At 44.8% G+C, this 16,231-nt stretch overlaps 1 protein-coding gene and 1 pseudogene across 15 annotated transcripts in view; one reads left to right on the top strand and one right to left on the bottom strand.

The window, feature by feature from the left end:
• Window positions 1-13,826, bottom strand: part of MINK1 (misshapen like kinase 1) — a 50,198-nt gene extending 36,372 nt beyond the window's left edge. For 4 of the 15 annotated variants that reach the window (XM_011359710.2, XM_011359713.2, XM_011359714.2 and 1 more), the window contains exon 1: window positions 13,489-13,785. In XM_011359710.2, the coding sequence (XP_011358012.1) occupies window positions 13,489-13,545 (57 nt within the window). In that variant the 5' untranslated portion in view covers window positions 13,546-13,785. Of the gene's footprint in view, window positions 1-13,488 lie in introns of all 15 variants that reach the window. The other 11 variants (XM_011359702.2, XM_011359703.2, XM_011359708.2 and 8 more) reach the window with 7 other exon arrangements.
• On the top strand, window positions 6,232-7,493 carry LOC105291756 (annotated as a pseudogene).
• Window positions 13,827-16,231: the final 2,405 nt, after the last annotated feature.

Genomic DNA, 16,231 nt, shown 5'->3' with positions numbered 1-16,231 from the left:
AGGAAATAGTCTCTGGAGTACACATATTCCGAAGGTCATATTTTGAACATTCCTTCAAACCTTTTCCCGAACTTTCCCTTTATCTTGTGTATTTCCCAGATGCCCAGCTCCATGCCCATACCCCAACTTCATCCCTACCCTGAGATCTCCACACAGTAGATGCTGCTGTTTCCCAGACCAGCTCAGAGACATCATCTTCATTTACTCCAACCATCTCCCTCAATACCCTTTCTCTCAGCTCCTCCTTTGCCCAGCTTCACACAATCATCATCCCATAAGTGCAACTTTACTTCATTGCAAATATCATCTGATACTCATATGTTTAAGTCAGTGTTGTAAACAGAGCATCCTACATAGTAGGTACTCAAAGATTTTTAGGAAAGGATGTAGGAAAGAAGGCAGGAGGGGATTCCTGGGCTAGATGGACCTTAGGGATCATCTGGTCCTATAGTTCTGGAAAGAAATCAGAACACCTGGGACAACACACACATCAAGGCTCCACCCTAGATGACTGAATCACCTCCAGGGGCAGGGCCTGGGTATATATAGGTTAAAAAGCTACCCAGGTGGTTCTGATTCAGCCTGTGATTAAGAGCTATTGTTTTCATTCCCTCACTTTGCAAGTGAGAAAACCCAGTCCTATAGAGATGACACTCACCCCCAAAACTAGAGATGGGACCAAAACTAGAATCACGTTTCAGAAACTAGAACCAGGTTTCCCAGCTCCTAACACCACGCTCACTCCATGTATCACATTGTCTAAACTCCAATAGCCCCTCCGTTCAGCAGGCCTCCAGCTGGGAGTTCTGCAGAAGACCATCAATTTTACCCAATCTGAGGAAGTTAGAAGGCCAGGGCAGGGGATCTTGGCAGTAGTGGGGCTTCATCATTGACTTGTAAAACACACCTCATCTACACAGAATGCACCTGGACCCCAGGCTGACCAAACACATGACAGCCCTTGTTTCTGGTGTGGACAGAGTAATACAGCAGAGTGGTCAAGCACAAAAGAGTATTGGAAGTCAAATCTAATTAGCTCTGAGACTCTGACCAAATGCTGGCATCTTAAAAATATAAGAGGGCCTGTGAATGGTCTGCTTTAAACACAGGCACTTAAATTATTAGTGATGGTAATGAAAACCACATGCAGGTAGAGCATAATGCCAGACTACAGGATAACACCTAAGGAAAGCACTATTTCTACGAGCTAGCAAGCGAGTGAGTGGAGCCTGCCTTCATTTAAATTTTGAGCACCAAGGTTAGGTAAAACAGTCTCAGTCCAAGGAAAACAATCAACCTCAATTCATACCCGGCTAAATCTAAGAGAAAAGTAGGCTTTAGACTGCGGTGAGAGGGACCGTGGTGCGAAGGGCCATTCAGTACTAGGCAGACCCTGGATTGAGCTTTCCCGCAATCCTTGGGATCCAATACAAGGACTGATGACTTAATGACACAGCCCTGAACAGTGGACCCTAAGTTGCCAACCCTGACCTACCAGCTCAAGACCTCTGTGGCCTAGATTTTGACCTGTAGGACAGACAGCCCAGCAACATGGGGCTCTCCTACCTTCCTCTATTTCTGGGTGACTTGAGAGTCAAGCCTGTCTCTCCCTCCCTTTTCCCCCATGAAGGTCAATTTAAAAAAACAAAAACAAAACTGTAAATGGTGTGGACAAAGGAAAGTGAGGAGGCCAGGTGGGCCACTGAATTGGTCACTTCCATTCTAAAAATCCAACGCATTTTTCGGTCATGCTTTGGGTCTGTCCAGGGTATGGACACCACAGAGGAATACAGAGCCTGACCCAGCTCCAAACTGTGTGGGCCTGGAGGCCCAGAAGGGAACATCGAAGGGGCCTAAAAGGCTGCCCGTGGTTTCCCAAAAACATCTTTCGCAGCTAACCACCTCCTTCCTCTCATAAGAATTTAAGCCTGTTCCATGGCCCATCATTCCATAGCAGAAAAGCATCCAAGCTCATACTACTTGATATTAAAAACCTACCCTCTCTTTACTTGATGTCACTCACATGTGAGCCTTCAGCACCTAAAACAGTTCCCAACAATACAGGAATACATGTTTGTTGAATAAAGCTTCCAACCTGAGATGCATCACTGGCTACCCCTTGGAAAAGGAGGAACATAGAAAGGACAGAGACACTCTACCAGGTCCAAGGTACTCATCTAAGAGTGGTTTTCTTCTACCACCAGGGGGACACCTGTTAATACATATACCCCTCACACACAAATGCAGAAATACTATTATATTTCATTGTCTTCATCCTCTAAATGATCTTCTTTCCACATTTCTCTAAGACCTACCCACCAGACCCTCAGGATGAGAAGTAAGAGCTCAAAACAAGTAAGATGATGAATATAGCACAACAACAGAACCAGAAAGCAAGTTGAAGATGCAAGATGGCAAAAGGAGCTAAACAAGGAAAGGAAACCCTTAACTTCTCTTTCCGCTGCCTAATTTGTGATGCCATGCAGCCATTTCATTTAAAATCTCCCTCAGAAGCCTATCGCCTTGCACTGGAACCAAGAGGGAGGGGAATGTTCTGGGTTGGCTGATGACACATGGACTTCTGAGACAGGTCACCTCATCTGACTCAATGAATATTAAGCATCTGCTGTGTCAGGCACACACAAAAAGGGAAGAGACAAAATGGTGGTTGCCAGGGGCTGAGGGAGGGAGAAATGGAGAGTTCATGTTTAATGGGTACAGAGTTTGTTTGGGATGATGAAACGTTCTGGAGATGGGTAGTGGTGATGGTTGCACAATGTGAATGTACTTAATGACACTGACCTGTACACTTAAAAATGATTAAAGTGGTTAAATATAAACAACATAATATTTACCATTTTAACCATTTTTAAGTGTACAGTTAGAACAGAGGAACGCGAAACCTTCCTTTCCTCCCTCTGAAGAACAGGCCTTCTTCTGAATCATTCAGCTCTCTTTCTTCCAGAATAAATCTGAATTCTTTTGCATGTCTTTCCTCTCCTATCATCAGAGTACTCTGTCCAGCAGCCCAACATCCAGAAATCTCTCTCAGTTCTAGACACAGGTGCCATGGAACTTTGTATTTCCAGCATGTGCCCACCAATGCCAATCCACTAGCAGTTCCCAAAGGTTCAGGCTAAAGTCACTTACTCCTCTTCTCACAAAATGTCCTAAGCATATGAATAAAACTAGTCCTCTACCAAAACATAAAGCCAGACTGTGTGCTCCTGGAGGGAGTAACCATGTCTCCAAACCATGAAAAAGGCCATATTCCAAAAGTCTCCAAATACGTTACCACAGACACATTATGGATGGTATGATATCCCTAAGCTCACAAAGCCTGTTTGCCATAGGTCACACGTTTACAATTAAAGCAAGCAGCAAACAATATTGCTCAAAACACAGTCTAGAATGTCAGCTACACATGACTCTCCCTTCAACATGCACCCATACATATACCCTACCACCTGGGAACAGATTTCCAGCAGCACAGGGATGAATCAGCTTAAGTTTTGGAGTCTGAATCTAAACCTGGGCTCTGCCACTTACTGGCTGTCCAACCTTTGCAAGTTATTTAATTTCCAAGTTCTATAAGCCTTGGTTTCTTCATCTTGAAAATAAGAATATCATCATCCACCTTAAATGGTTATTGTGAGGGATAACGAGATTATATAAGGAGAGAACTTACTGCGTAGTAAGTGTCCATCACTGTTCTTGTTCCAATCTCAAAAAAACCCCTTCTGAAATGAATACACATTAAAATATAAATGACTTGTGTCATTTATAAAGCAATCTGTGTTCTGAACTGAAGAAAAAAAGACTTACTTCAGGTCTAAAGGGAAAAAAGAACTGACAAACTTCTGAGCCACATGCCGTCTGTTCCCCCAACACTGCTTTGACATGTGGGTCTAAGGTAGTTTCCACAGTGTCGAATAACCTTGTTAAAGTTAGAGAAACTTTCTCCAGCTTCTCCAAACTTTAGCTAAGGACCAAGAGCCCAACAAGTTCTACCCTCCTAAGTTAAGATTAGGAGATATCAAGAAGTGGATGGATAGCTTCATTGACTTGTCCCCATCAGTGGTTCTACTCCCAGCCACGAACAAAGCTGTTTTTCTCCAAAGAATACACTAAGCAGTTTCCCTTCTACTCTCTGGTTACTCCCCTGAAATTTCAGTAATGACACTAACTTATGACACCTCTGTCTTCAAGGGGACAACTGTAGGATGAAAAGACCCGAGAGGAGAGACAAATATACTGGCCTCTCTCAAATACTGTGTTCACACAATCTATGCTCTGCCTCATGCTGCTTAGGCTTTGGGGTGCCCCTGTCCAATTAATTCCTTGAAGACTCTTTCCTGAGCCACTTAGAATGAAAGACCAACTACTGCATGCTTCAGTCACTTTCTTATAAATGTGCCTTGAAAGAAAGAGTAGGTGGGTGGTGAAGAAAGAATATAAAAATCTTCTTCCTTATAGTCTGGCTTGGAGCTGGCTCATTTTACCTCCTGAGGTATGCTGGCAGACAAAAACTGTTAGAAGAGATATACGCCAGGCACAAAAGTAATTTAGAGCCTACATTCCTCTTCCCACCCAAAAGAAGTAAAAGAGGTGACTTCGGAACTATTTCCAACTTCATGGAAGAAACTTGACCTTTCCCTCATCCATAACAAGCTCATAAGAGGCACTACTGGAAATTTGGGTGAAAAAACAATTTTTCAACATGCTGCTCAGAATTTGCAGAGTGGTTAACATTCCTGATACTCACATACTAAATGCTATTAGTACTTCCAAGACATAGTGACAATTAAACCTCCCTCCCCAACATTTCCAAACATCTCCTGGAATCAGTGCCACCCTAGTTGAGAAGCACTGAGTAAGTAAGTACCTGTATTGTTTTGTGTTGCCACTGTGTCCAGCATATACAAGGCATGTTTTGCTGCTTGTGGATTGAATCTAGTAGAAAAGGACAAGTCACAGGAATAATCAGATCCATATCTCTTGCCAAGCAAGTAATTACTGAACCCTACTATGTGCTCAGTATTTTTGTAGGCACTGTGAGGAATCAATGGGAAAATGGATCATTGTTCCTATACATAAGTGATTAGAAAAACAAGGTCATAAAATATTATTCAATACAAGGCAATATATAACCAAATGCTAAATTGTAAGGTCTGAGAGAAGGTGCCAAAGGTGAACAGTGAGGGCTGGCATAGTCAAGGGGAGGCTTTATGGAAAATGCATAAGTTAAGGTAACTTTTGAAGGAGGTGGAATTTTCTTCACTCTGCCCTACTGATCCTCAATCTTTCCCTGCAAGGACCACTGTTCATAGAAAACTCCAGCCCCGTGGTTCCAGGAGCAGTTCAGCACTCTAAGTCCTTCAGATCACATCCTCAAATGGTTCCTGGTGGAAGGTGTGAAAAATTTCCCATTCTTCTTCAGAAGACCAGCTACTTTAAGGAGGCCTTCTCATCCTAAAGGCAAGACAGGGGTACATTCCCCGCCACATGCACTAACTTAGTCACAGACTAAGTGGAGGGGGTTCCAGTTTGTGACTACAGAAGCTCTCCACTTCACCTATCACACCTAGGGCTTTGTAAGATTCTCCTGCTGTGGGGATATGCACTTTCCAGATGAGTCTGAGGTCCTAACTACCTCCTCGGTCAAAAGTCTTCTTGCCTCCTTCCTTACCAACTATCATTTTTCTTAGGCAAAATGTCTACTTCCTCCATTCATCTCTCTTCAGCCACCAAGGTTCTTCCCACAGGCTGTGCCACCAAACACTTCTCACAGCCCATCCCACTGTCTTCTACTTTGCCACCTGACATTTAAGCTGTTCCTAGAGTCTGGATCCTCCAAGAAGCCCAAGACTGTGGTTTCCCCAACCCTGTTTCTTTTCAAACATGAAAAATCAGTAACACTCCCCCTACACACCCCACTCATCCTTTACTTTACACAATGTAAAGTAAGAGTCTCATCTATTTATATACATTATCACAGATCATAAGAGCTAATCCCAAGGCTGGGCCTACTTGTGCTTATTTCTATGAGACGTACTACCTTCCAACCCTAGCCACGACTCAGGCTAATAACATCTACTTATACACACATGCAAAAGTAACTATGTGAGGAGATGGATATGTTAATTAGCTTGACTGCTGTAACCATTTCACTACATACATCAAAACATCATGCTGTATATCTTAAATATATACAACTTTTATTAAAAATAAAACATCTAGGAGGTGGGGTGCCCTTGGTCCATGTGGCTGTGCTGGAGCAGAGATCACTTCTTCCTGCAGCCTCGCCATGGCGACCTACAGACAGAGCTGCGCACAGCCAATGTGTATTCCTCCATCATATGCTGACCTTGGCAAAGCTGCCAGAGATATTTTCAACAAAGGATTTGGTTCTGGGTTGGTAAAACTGGATATGAAAACAAAGTCATGCAGCGGTGTGGAATTCTCAACATCTGGTTCATCTAATACAGACACTGGAAAAGTTACTGGGACCTTAGAGACCAAATATAAATGGTGTTGAGTATGGTCTGACTTTCACAGAGAAATGGAACACTGATAACACTCTGGGAACAGAAATCGCAATGGAAGACCAGATTTGTCAAGGTTTGAAACACATTTGATACCACCTTTTCACCAAATACAGGAAAGAAAAGTGGTAAAATCAAGTCTTCTTACAAGAAGAAGTGTATAAACCTTGGTTGCAATGTTGACTTTGATTTTACTGGCCCTGCAATCCATGGTTCAGTTGTCTTTGGTTATGAGGGCTGGCTTGCTGGGTACCAGATGACCTTTGACAGTGCCAAATCAAAGGTGACAAGGAATAACTTTGCAGTGGGCTACAGGACTGGGGACTTCCAGCTACACACTAATGTTAATGATGGGACAGAATATGAAGGATCAATTTATCAGAAAATATGTGAAGATCCTGACACTTCAGTAAACCTTGCTTGGACATCAGGTATCAACTGCACTTGCTTTGGCATTGCAGCTAAATATCAGCTGGATCCCACTGCTTCCATTTCTGCAAAAGTCAACAACTCTAGTTTAATTGGAGTGGGCTACGCTCAGACTCTGAGGCCTGGTGGGAAGCTTACACTGTCTGGTCTGGTAGAGTGGAAGGGCATTAATGCTGGAGGCCACAAACAGGCTTGCTCTGGAGTTGGAGGCTTAATCCAGCTGAAAGAAACCTCTGGAAATGGATATCAGAAGATTTGGCTTTAATACACTTCCAGTGTGACCAGCAGGCTTTTTTCCCCCCTAAGAAGGTGATCAAAACATAAGATGATCTAAACGAGAGCCGTATTTTAAATATTTAGACAGTTACTGGTTAGCTGGTTTTTAGTTGAATTGCTTATCTATCTAGTTACTAATGCTGCAGTCATGCAGTCGCCTATACATTATTTAAATGTATTTAACTGTTAAATGCACTATCCATCAATAATGAAATAGACCTTTATGAAAACTGTGAAAAAAAATAATAAATAAAACATCTAGTGATATGCCCTTTCCCTCATATGCCCTCTCTGGACAAGCACAATCACCCACCATCTGCAGAGCAACATGTGAATCCACAGATACCATACTCAGAGACCTTCCGCCCATTAAATAAAAATGAGGGTCATATGCCCTTTACACACACACATACCCTTACCCTTTGAAACAAACTTTTTGCCTCCCACAGGAAGGCTCAGAAGAAATCCTTTTGGAAATTAAGCCTAAAGTTTCCACCCTATCCTCGGGTTCCAAGCCCTTGTTTTTTGACTAAATGCTTCACCCTAAGAATGACCCATTCCAGAGTTTCACAATTCTGGTCATCACCAAACTCCACCTGCTGGTTCACCTCTATTTACTCTTTCTGTGGCAATGCCAGCTTGGTTTTCTGATATGTGGTTTATTTCTCTACAAAACAACCAAATATTTTTGTTTTGTAAAAAGTAAAAACAATTGTCATATGCTGTCATGGCATGGTCCTTATCATGGTTTGCAATTTTGAGTGTATGTGTGTGTGTGTGTGTGTGTGTGTGTATCTCTGTATGATTATTTTATTAATGTCTCTCCCCACTGCTACACTGCAGGAAAACCATGGCTGTTTTGCTTGTCACTGTGTCCTCTATGCCTAGCTCAAGATCTTTCCTCAAACAGAATAAGAAAACCTTCCCACAGTTAGCAAGTACATCCTCAGGCTACCTGGCCACTGAACAAAATCTTCAGGGACTCCCTGGATCACAATTCCATCCTTTTCTTCTCTCCTTCCTCACCATTCCCTACCCTTATAAAGAACCTCAAGTTCCTTTTCAATTATCCTCTGGAGGAGCTTCCTGTAGATAGAAGAATCCCAGACTCAAGTCAAGGGGTGGCTGGTTGAGAGAAGGCAGGAAGAACAAGTGAGAGGAGACAATGAATGTGGGCTGTGGACAGGATTCAAGTCTTCTTGTATCTTTCTATATTCTGTATTTCTATATTCAAGAAATGCTTTGAGAGTTGACTTATTAATCTGATTACTTCTTGTTCTACTTCTTCAATCTAGGAAGAAAAGACTGAGGGAGCTCAGGGTGTAAAATTGGTGCTGGGGGAGGGAAAAGACTAGACATCAGATTTCAAGATGACTGGCCACAGGATAATAAGAAATGAATATAATTCATGGCAACCAGATTTAACAAAAACTTTCTGATCTCAAGGGTTCTGAGATATTGAATAAAGCAATTAACAGTTCAGAAAAGGGAGCCTGAGCTTGCAAAGGCATTTCTTAGGTGGATACTCCTTATAGCTTAATATAGTACTGAGCACAATATTACATCCTCCACATAGTATCTAGAACCTGATTCCCAATACAGGAGGCTGACAATGCTTGGTTACTGACTGATGCAAGAAAGGATATTATTAACTTTCTCTGGCACAACTTTGTCTGGAGACAGATTAGTCAGATAGACTCTCAGATGGCTCCTGGAGATGCTATCCAGTCCCAGAATTGTTTTATGTTTCTGTGTTGAAAAGTAACTGCATTCCTTATTTATAGACCTATACCAGAGTGCAAACCTGTAAAGAGCAGTTGCACACTTCCTGCCAATTTTTCCCCAAAATGTCAACTGGACACTCTACATATGCAAACTGTGTAAATTATCCAGTCTTAGGCACACAGTTCAAAGTTGAAAGGAAAGGAGGCCATGTCTGAAATCAGGATTCTATACAGTATAAACTGAGCTCTTGGGGCAAGTGCGAAGGGGTGAACCAGATGGGTCTCTTGCTAACCCTCTTACTGTTATCTTAATTGTCAGAATCTCACTTTTCCAAAGATCCTCCCCTCCATGTATCACTAAAGGCTATGGCAAACTGTCCTATCCCACAGCATAAAGGGTGGTAGTGTCTCTTCCCTCATCAGGGCAATGAGTAAACATATAGTTCCAGCAAAGCTCTCTGCAATCTTTCTTCCATCATTTTGCCAAAGCAGCATTTCGCTTCACTCCAAATACCACTAGCTGCCCAACACAGCCCCACTCCCCATTTGCAGTTCTCTTAAGAAAAATGTCACTACTTAATGCCATTACTTCTGCTGTAGGTCAGTCTTCCCATTCCTCTGTCTGAGGCATCTGTCATCAACATTTGGACAGCTAGCACATCAGAACACAGTAGCAGTCCCAAGTTGCTCAGCCGCCTAGAAATGCATGCCCAGAATTGCCAGCTTCCCAAGTGGTGCTGGCTCCACAGCCTCATGAAGAGAGAAGGAAGGGTAAGAGACTTCTCCAAAAAACAGACACAACACAAAATCACTGGAAAAAGAACATCTCTGTCAGCACTACTACCTAGCAACAAGTCCCTCTCAACTGCACTCCATATTATTTCAATACAGCAACACTGAGCACAGCTCCATAGTTTCAAGGACACTGCAGTCTAAAACTTCCAGCTGGTTGGACAGTAAAGCGAAGCTGTTTGATTTATGAAATGGGTCAACCAAAAGGAGTGATGCAAAAGGAAAGAGGTCAGCCTGGGGTCACCTAGGGTCTGCTCCCTTCTTGTCCTGTCCACTTCCTCTGATACTTGTTCTTTGTGAGAAGCCAAGAGTTCCAAGTCAGAGGATTCTTCTGGAATATAACCAAGCTTGGAAACAGAGAATGTTTGAAACAAGAAGCCCAAATTTTCTCTTAGATAATCTTAACTTTTCTTAAAGGACGTCACTCAGATGAGGCTTCCAGAACTATGTTTACCACCAGACAAGATATAATTCCAAAACAATTCTGAAAAAATATTGTTTATCTATAAAAGAAGGGCAAGAGGAAGCCTAATAAGCATGTTATTAGATGTTTTTTCTAAGCAAGCATTGTGCTAAGAGCTTTCACTTGTTATTATATGCATTTATCCAACAAACATCTGAACCTCCACTATGTACAAAACACTGTTATAAGCACTGGGGATGCAAAAATGAACAAAACAGTCAAAATCCTAGCTTTCACGCAACTTACATTTTAGTCAGCATTGATGAAAATAAATATATATGTCAGCTGGTGATGAATACTACGAAGTATAATAAAGCAGACTAAGGGAATGCTATACAAAATTGTATATAAAAATAAAGCAGGGGAGGGAGTGCTATTTCAGATATAGTTATCCAGGAAGGCTTCTCTGATTGTTATTTGATAACAATTAACAACAGCAAGGACTAGCATATGGTCACTATGTGCCAGGAACTGGACTAAGTACTGAGCATGCAGTATTTCATTAATCTTCAGCAATTTTGAGTTCAATACTATTACCACCTGCACTTACATAGACGAGAAAACAGAGCCTTAGCGAGGTTAAGGCTCTCTGCAGAATCTGTGGCAAGTAAGGATAGGAAGAGGAGCTAGGACAAGGTTACACAGTGAGAAAGCCAGGACTTGAACTCAAGAATAAAACTTCATGCTATTGTGCTGATGGAGAAATGGTGCGTCAAAGAGGTCAAGTGTGCCTGTGGTCACAAAGTGGCAGGTCCACCTGGCCTCCCCACAAGTGGCTAAAAGATTAGTGCAATTCAGTCTTCCCTAATATCAGATTATTACTCTAATCACCAGCTGAATATCATGCCTTATCTTGAAACAAGAGGAGAAAGACAACTTCGGCTCTTCAAGGCCAGCTAATAAATGCTGAATACGTTCCTCTCCCATCCCCCTCCCCAGGCCCCCAACACAAGATGATGTAAAGGAAAACACCTTTGTTGTTAATTCCCCAGCTTACCAATTTCTAACTGGAAGATAGACAGGTACAGAATAAGCCACAGTGCCAAAGCAGCTCTTTGAGCAGAGTAGAGGGACTAGGCATTGAGGAAAGGTCAGCAGCAAGGAGGAAGCAGGCCCTCTCAAGCCCCATTTCAAAGAAAGCACAGCTCTCCTTCAAGCCCTAAAGTACTGGGGTGGCAGGAGTGGGAGGGGAATGCTTTCTGAAGAAGCCTGAGGCAGGAAAGACAGAAGTGCTGGGAGCAGGTCAGAAGGCTCTCTTGAGGGAGAGAGAGGAAAATAAGGCAGGAGGCAATTGAGGAAGGAGGCTAACACTGCTTCAAGCAGAGAAGTCCAGAAGGGAAATATCATATCCAAGGTCAGAGTGTGTTTGCAAAATTGCTGGAAATCCCAGGCTGGGGGTCCAGGCCAATCTACCAGAAGAGGCTAAAGGAAAAGAGAAGCCCAAGCAGAGTCCCACAGGTTTAAGCCAAAGGTCAAGGTTTGGACCCACCCGGTTTTTTTTTTTATTGTTGTATTTCAATCACCAGAGGCACAGAACCTGCAGCCAGAGTTAATCAACAGCCAGGGTGGGAAGGGAAGGTAGAGGTTCATCTTAGAGAGGAGCACCTAAAGGGGAACCCGGATTACCATTTTAAACCCCAACTGGTTTAACTTATGAATCAGTTTAAACTGACTCTTAAGACTCTCCCTTCTTAAGCCTTCAGACCCTCTCCCCACCAACATGCACACAGGGAGGGAGGGAGAGAGGAAAAGAGAGAAACAGAGAGAGAGGAAGAGAGAGAGAGAGACAGAGACAGAGACAGAGAGAAATTCAATGTTCAGTCTCCCTCCTCAGCAACTTATCACCTTATCTCCAGAAAGGCAGGTCTCCTAGCCCAACATTGCACCAAACAAATTATGACCTGAATGGCAAAAAAACTGTGTCACCTAGAGAAACCCAATTAACAACGTGACTCTGCTCTCTTCAATTCCCCTCTCCCCTCCAGTCATATTCGGGGCATCTGTGTGGCTGACTGCCTTGTCCCTGATACTGGCCATTTTCCCTGGCTAGCTCCAAAGCCAGAAGACAATTTAAACAGGGCCTCCAGATAAGCTAACCCAGAGACGAGAAATCCTGCTCAGCCCACACCCTGGCCTGCTGAGAAAGCCTGAAGGACACATGACAAAAACACTACCTGGGTGATATTCTGGAGTGTTCACCTTGAAATCACTAAATTGCTCCTTAAGTCAGAGGTCCTTGCAGAAGAAAAGCACATAAATGTTGCTGAAAGCTCCCAAATGAGGATGTGCAAGTGCCCCAGGAAGAATTAATAGGTATTTCGAAGAAATTCCTGCTGCAGTAGTCTCCTCTTATCCCTTTTCTAATTAGCCTCTCCCTTGAGATCTCCATTATCCCCTCCCTCCAGGTTTTCCAAATCTCCTCATTGACCACAGGCAGCCTGTGTTTTGTGTGTACATACATATAAACATCCTCTTCCCAGCCCATGCTAATTTCTGAAGAAAATAAATGCTTCTCTTTTCTCCCCAGTGCACTTGTCTTTCCTCCCAACCCCACACTGCTGCAGAGTTAGTAATGTAATATGCAGGGACCCTGAGACCGGAAATGCCTGGGTCTGGACTACTGCACTTGAAATACGAGAGAAGGGATAAGGAGAGCTGAACATGGGGATGAGAGCGACGGCAGGAGGTGTGGGGTGGAGACTGGAGGCTGAAATTCCGACCAGGGAGAGATGCAATTCAGGGGTGGGAGAGAAGGAGAAAGGGTGATGAGGGGGAGGCTGTCAAGACAGTTGCAAAGTCAAAATTCGAGAAACCCGGAAAGAGGAGGGGGAGGAAGACGTAAGTAAGGGCAAGGGTGAAAGGAGACTCAAGAGGAGGTGGGGCGCCAGGGAGGGGCATCACAATAAAGATTCTGCAGGTGACGGGAGTTTAAGTTTAGGGGAACCAGAGAATGACCCTCAAACACCTTAGAGGAAGGGGGTCCGGAACCTGAGCAAAGGTAGAGGTGGCAGAGAAGTGTGGGGGCGGGGCACCACAGGGTGGGGACTCAACTGGCTCCGAGAATCTGCAGCAAGTGGAGAGAGAAGGGGAGTAGAGGGCAGGGGCCCGGCAGCGGCGGGCGTCCAGAGAAGGTGCAGGGGTCACCGAGGGGAACCGGGCTGGAGGAGAGGGCGCCCGGTGAACACGTGAAGCTTGCAGCCACCCCGCTCCCCTGCGGCGGGGACAAGAACCAGGGCGAGGCTGGGGGCGGCGCGCTCACCCGCAGGGCAGACAGGTCGATGTCGTCCAGGCTGCGCGCGGGGGCTGGGTCGCCCATGGCCTCCGCGGGGAATGAGGCCCTGGGGGCCGCTCACGCTTCTGTTCGATTATTCCGCTGCCGCCGTCGCCGCTTCTCCTCCATCGGGGGATCCTGGGGACGGACTCCACCGCGCCTCCCCCGGCGAACGGGGAGGGGAGGGCCGGTGGGAAGACCGACCCACAGGCTGACAGGAGCTATCGCCGGGAGTCTGCAATCCGAGCCTCCCGACTCTCCTGCGCAGGCGCGGAGTGGCCGAGCTCCGGGAGGGTGGACGAAAGAACGTGACGCGAGCGCGCCAGGTTTCCCCTCCCCCTAGGCGCCGACACCTGCGCGCAGGCGCAGGAGAGAAAGGCGCGCGCAGACTGAGCTACCGCGCGAGCCTGGCGTGAAAGAAGTGGGCGGCGGCCGAGGCGGCCGCGGAGCGCGCCCACCAGCTACTGCGCGTGCGTACACGCGTTTCCTACCCTTCCCTTGTATTTTGCCTTTTCTCTGCCCCATTTCCTTCTTAGCTTTCCTTTGACGCCTTTCCTTCTCTTTCCCTCCTCTTTTGTGTGTCCAGCTGTCAATCAAGCCACCCACCTATTTGCGGGGGAAGGAGGCGGGACCCAACCCCCTCTTATTACTAGGGGGGTTGTTATGGTAACTCCCCACGCGAGGGCTGGGTGGCCTCTAGATAGGATAGGCTGTCCACCCACCTAATTGCCATGGCAACAGTGGAGCCGCTGAGGGCGGGGCCTCTCAGTGAGAACTTAGCTGGAGAAACAGAAGAGTTGGGGAAAGGAGGGGGTGGGATTGGCTGCCTCAAGAAAGCCCTTTATCCCCTTCCTCAGGTGGAGTGGGGAATGGAGTGTTGAGGAGAGGAATCTCAGATTTCAGGATAGGGACTCTTACCGCTGACCTTAATCTCTGTACCTCTTGTTCTGTATAAAGGAACTGTCTGAACGATAATTCCTTGACTGATCCCTGGAGCCACGTGTTGGGGAAGGAATGGCAGGGGGAGGCAGAGGGGAGGAGGAGGAATCTATGTCCAACCCCTTCAAATCTTGCTTGCATCAACTTAGTTAGGTCTAGTCATGTTGGCACAGCACCCCCAGCCATTAGCCTCACTAGAGGCTGAGTAATGCTGTGTAAAGAACAAGGAGTCATGGTCTGCCACATGCTGTGTGACCTTGAGCAAATTGCTTTACTTCTCTGGGCATTTCTTTCACTGTGATGTTGAAGGAGAAAGGTGTTCCCTGAGATCACTTCCAGCAACAATACTTCCTCTGAAAGACCCACCACCAGCCTTAATGTAAATATCATTTGAGAGTTTGAATGAAAAGTCCCTGGAATGAGCTAACACCCTCCTTTCTCAGCACTTTCATTAGCACTTTCAAAAGCACATCGGGTCTTGCTTCCCTGCCCTCCTATATACCTTGCCATCTGTCCTTGTCCAAGGCACAATCCCCACTCGCCTCCATTACTCTTATGAACCTCCTACTGGTCTCCCTCTCTAACCCCCTTAAATCAATTCTCCACACCCAGAGTGATTTTTCTAAAACTCAAATCTGATGTCACTCTCCTATTTAAAGACCCTTCACTGGCTCCTCACTGTCTTTTGAGTAGAGTCTAAAGTGTAGCATCAAAGATCCTTGAAGATTCTGCCTGCTTCTTCTACCTTGTTTTTCAATATCCCGCCATTCAACACCACATATTCTAGCCATACTGAAATTCTCTATCACAGTTCTCAGAACTCAACAGACCCTCCTCTAGCCTTTGCACTTGCTTTTTCTTCTCCTGGAATGTTTTATCTATGCTCACTCTCACTGTCCTTTGCATTGTCTTACATATCATGCCTTCTTTGAGTCACTAAGACTGAGTTTGGTTCTGTTTTTGCCTTGCTTAAACCAATGGTAACATTTAACATTTTGAATTGTAAATGCCTGTTGAATCTCCTTAAAGGCAGGAATCATGTCAGTTATGTTCAGCTCAGGGCCTGGCACCCACCATAGGTTCAGTAATACATAATTGAATGAAGACTTTGTTGTCTGGGTAGGCACTGTGATATATAGTAATTTAAGGTCAAGACCATGGGATAGTAGGAAAAGCAGAATTTGAAGTTAGTGTATTAAATCTCTCTGAGGTTCAATTTTACCATTTGTAAAAGAGAGATAATAACAGGGAAGGTAAGATAAAATTAAATTAGGTGTGTAAAGCACTAGGCGTATACTAGGTCCTTAATAAACTTAGTAATGCCTGACTCATAGGCAGTGTTTAATAAAGAGATACTGAGTTGATGAATGAGCAAATTAAGGTTGCCAGGGTAAGATAAACCTCCAAACCTCAAGAGGCAGTGTAATCTGGGGGGGGGGGGGGGGCGCGGTGAGGGGTGGGGTGGAGAGGGTAGAAAAACAAGATTGGCCCCGTGCGGATAATTATCAAAGCTGGAGTATGGATGTGTGGATATGTGAGGATTCATTATCCTATTCTCTACTTTTATGTTTATATGAAATATGTCCCTAATAAAAACCAGACAATGAGGTGGAGGAAGCCCTAGATCAGGCATGAAGAAAACTTAATATATTAAAAATAAGACAAACCGAAGGACCGCTGGGGGATGAATGAACATTTTGTATAGGCCCAGTCACCCTCAGGTCCCCCACCCACCTTGGGAGGCTGGATTCATTCCCTTCATCCTGGGTCTAGAGCCAGCTCTTCCAATCTC

The sequence above is a fragment of the Pteropus vampyrus genome, unplaced genomic scaffold (assembly GCF_000151845.1).
Source record: "Pteropus vampyrus isolate Shadow unplaced genomic scaffold, Pvam_2.0 Scaffold50, whole genome shotgun sequence".
Taxonomy (NCBI): domain Eukaryota; kingdom Metazoa; phylum Chordata; class Mammalia; order Chiroptera; family Pteropodidae; genus Pteropus; species Pteropus vampyrus.
Note: the sequence above shows the minus strand (reverse complement) of the source record. Positions and strands in the feature narration are given on the sequence as shown.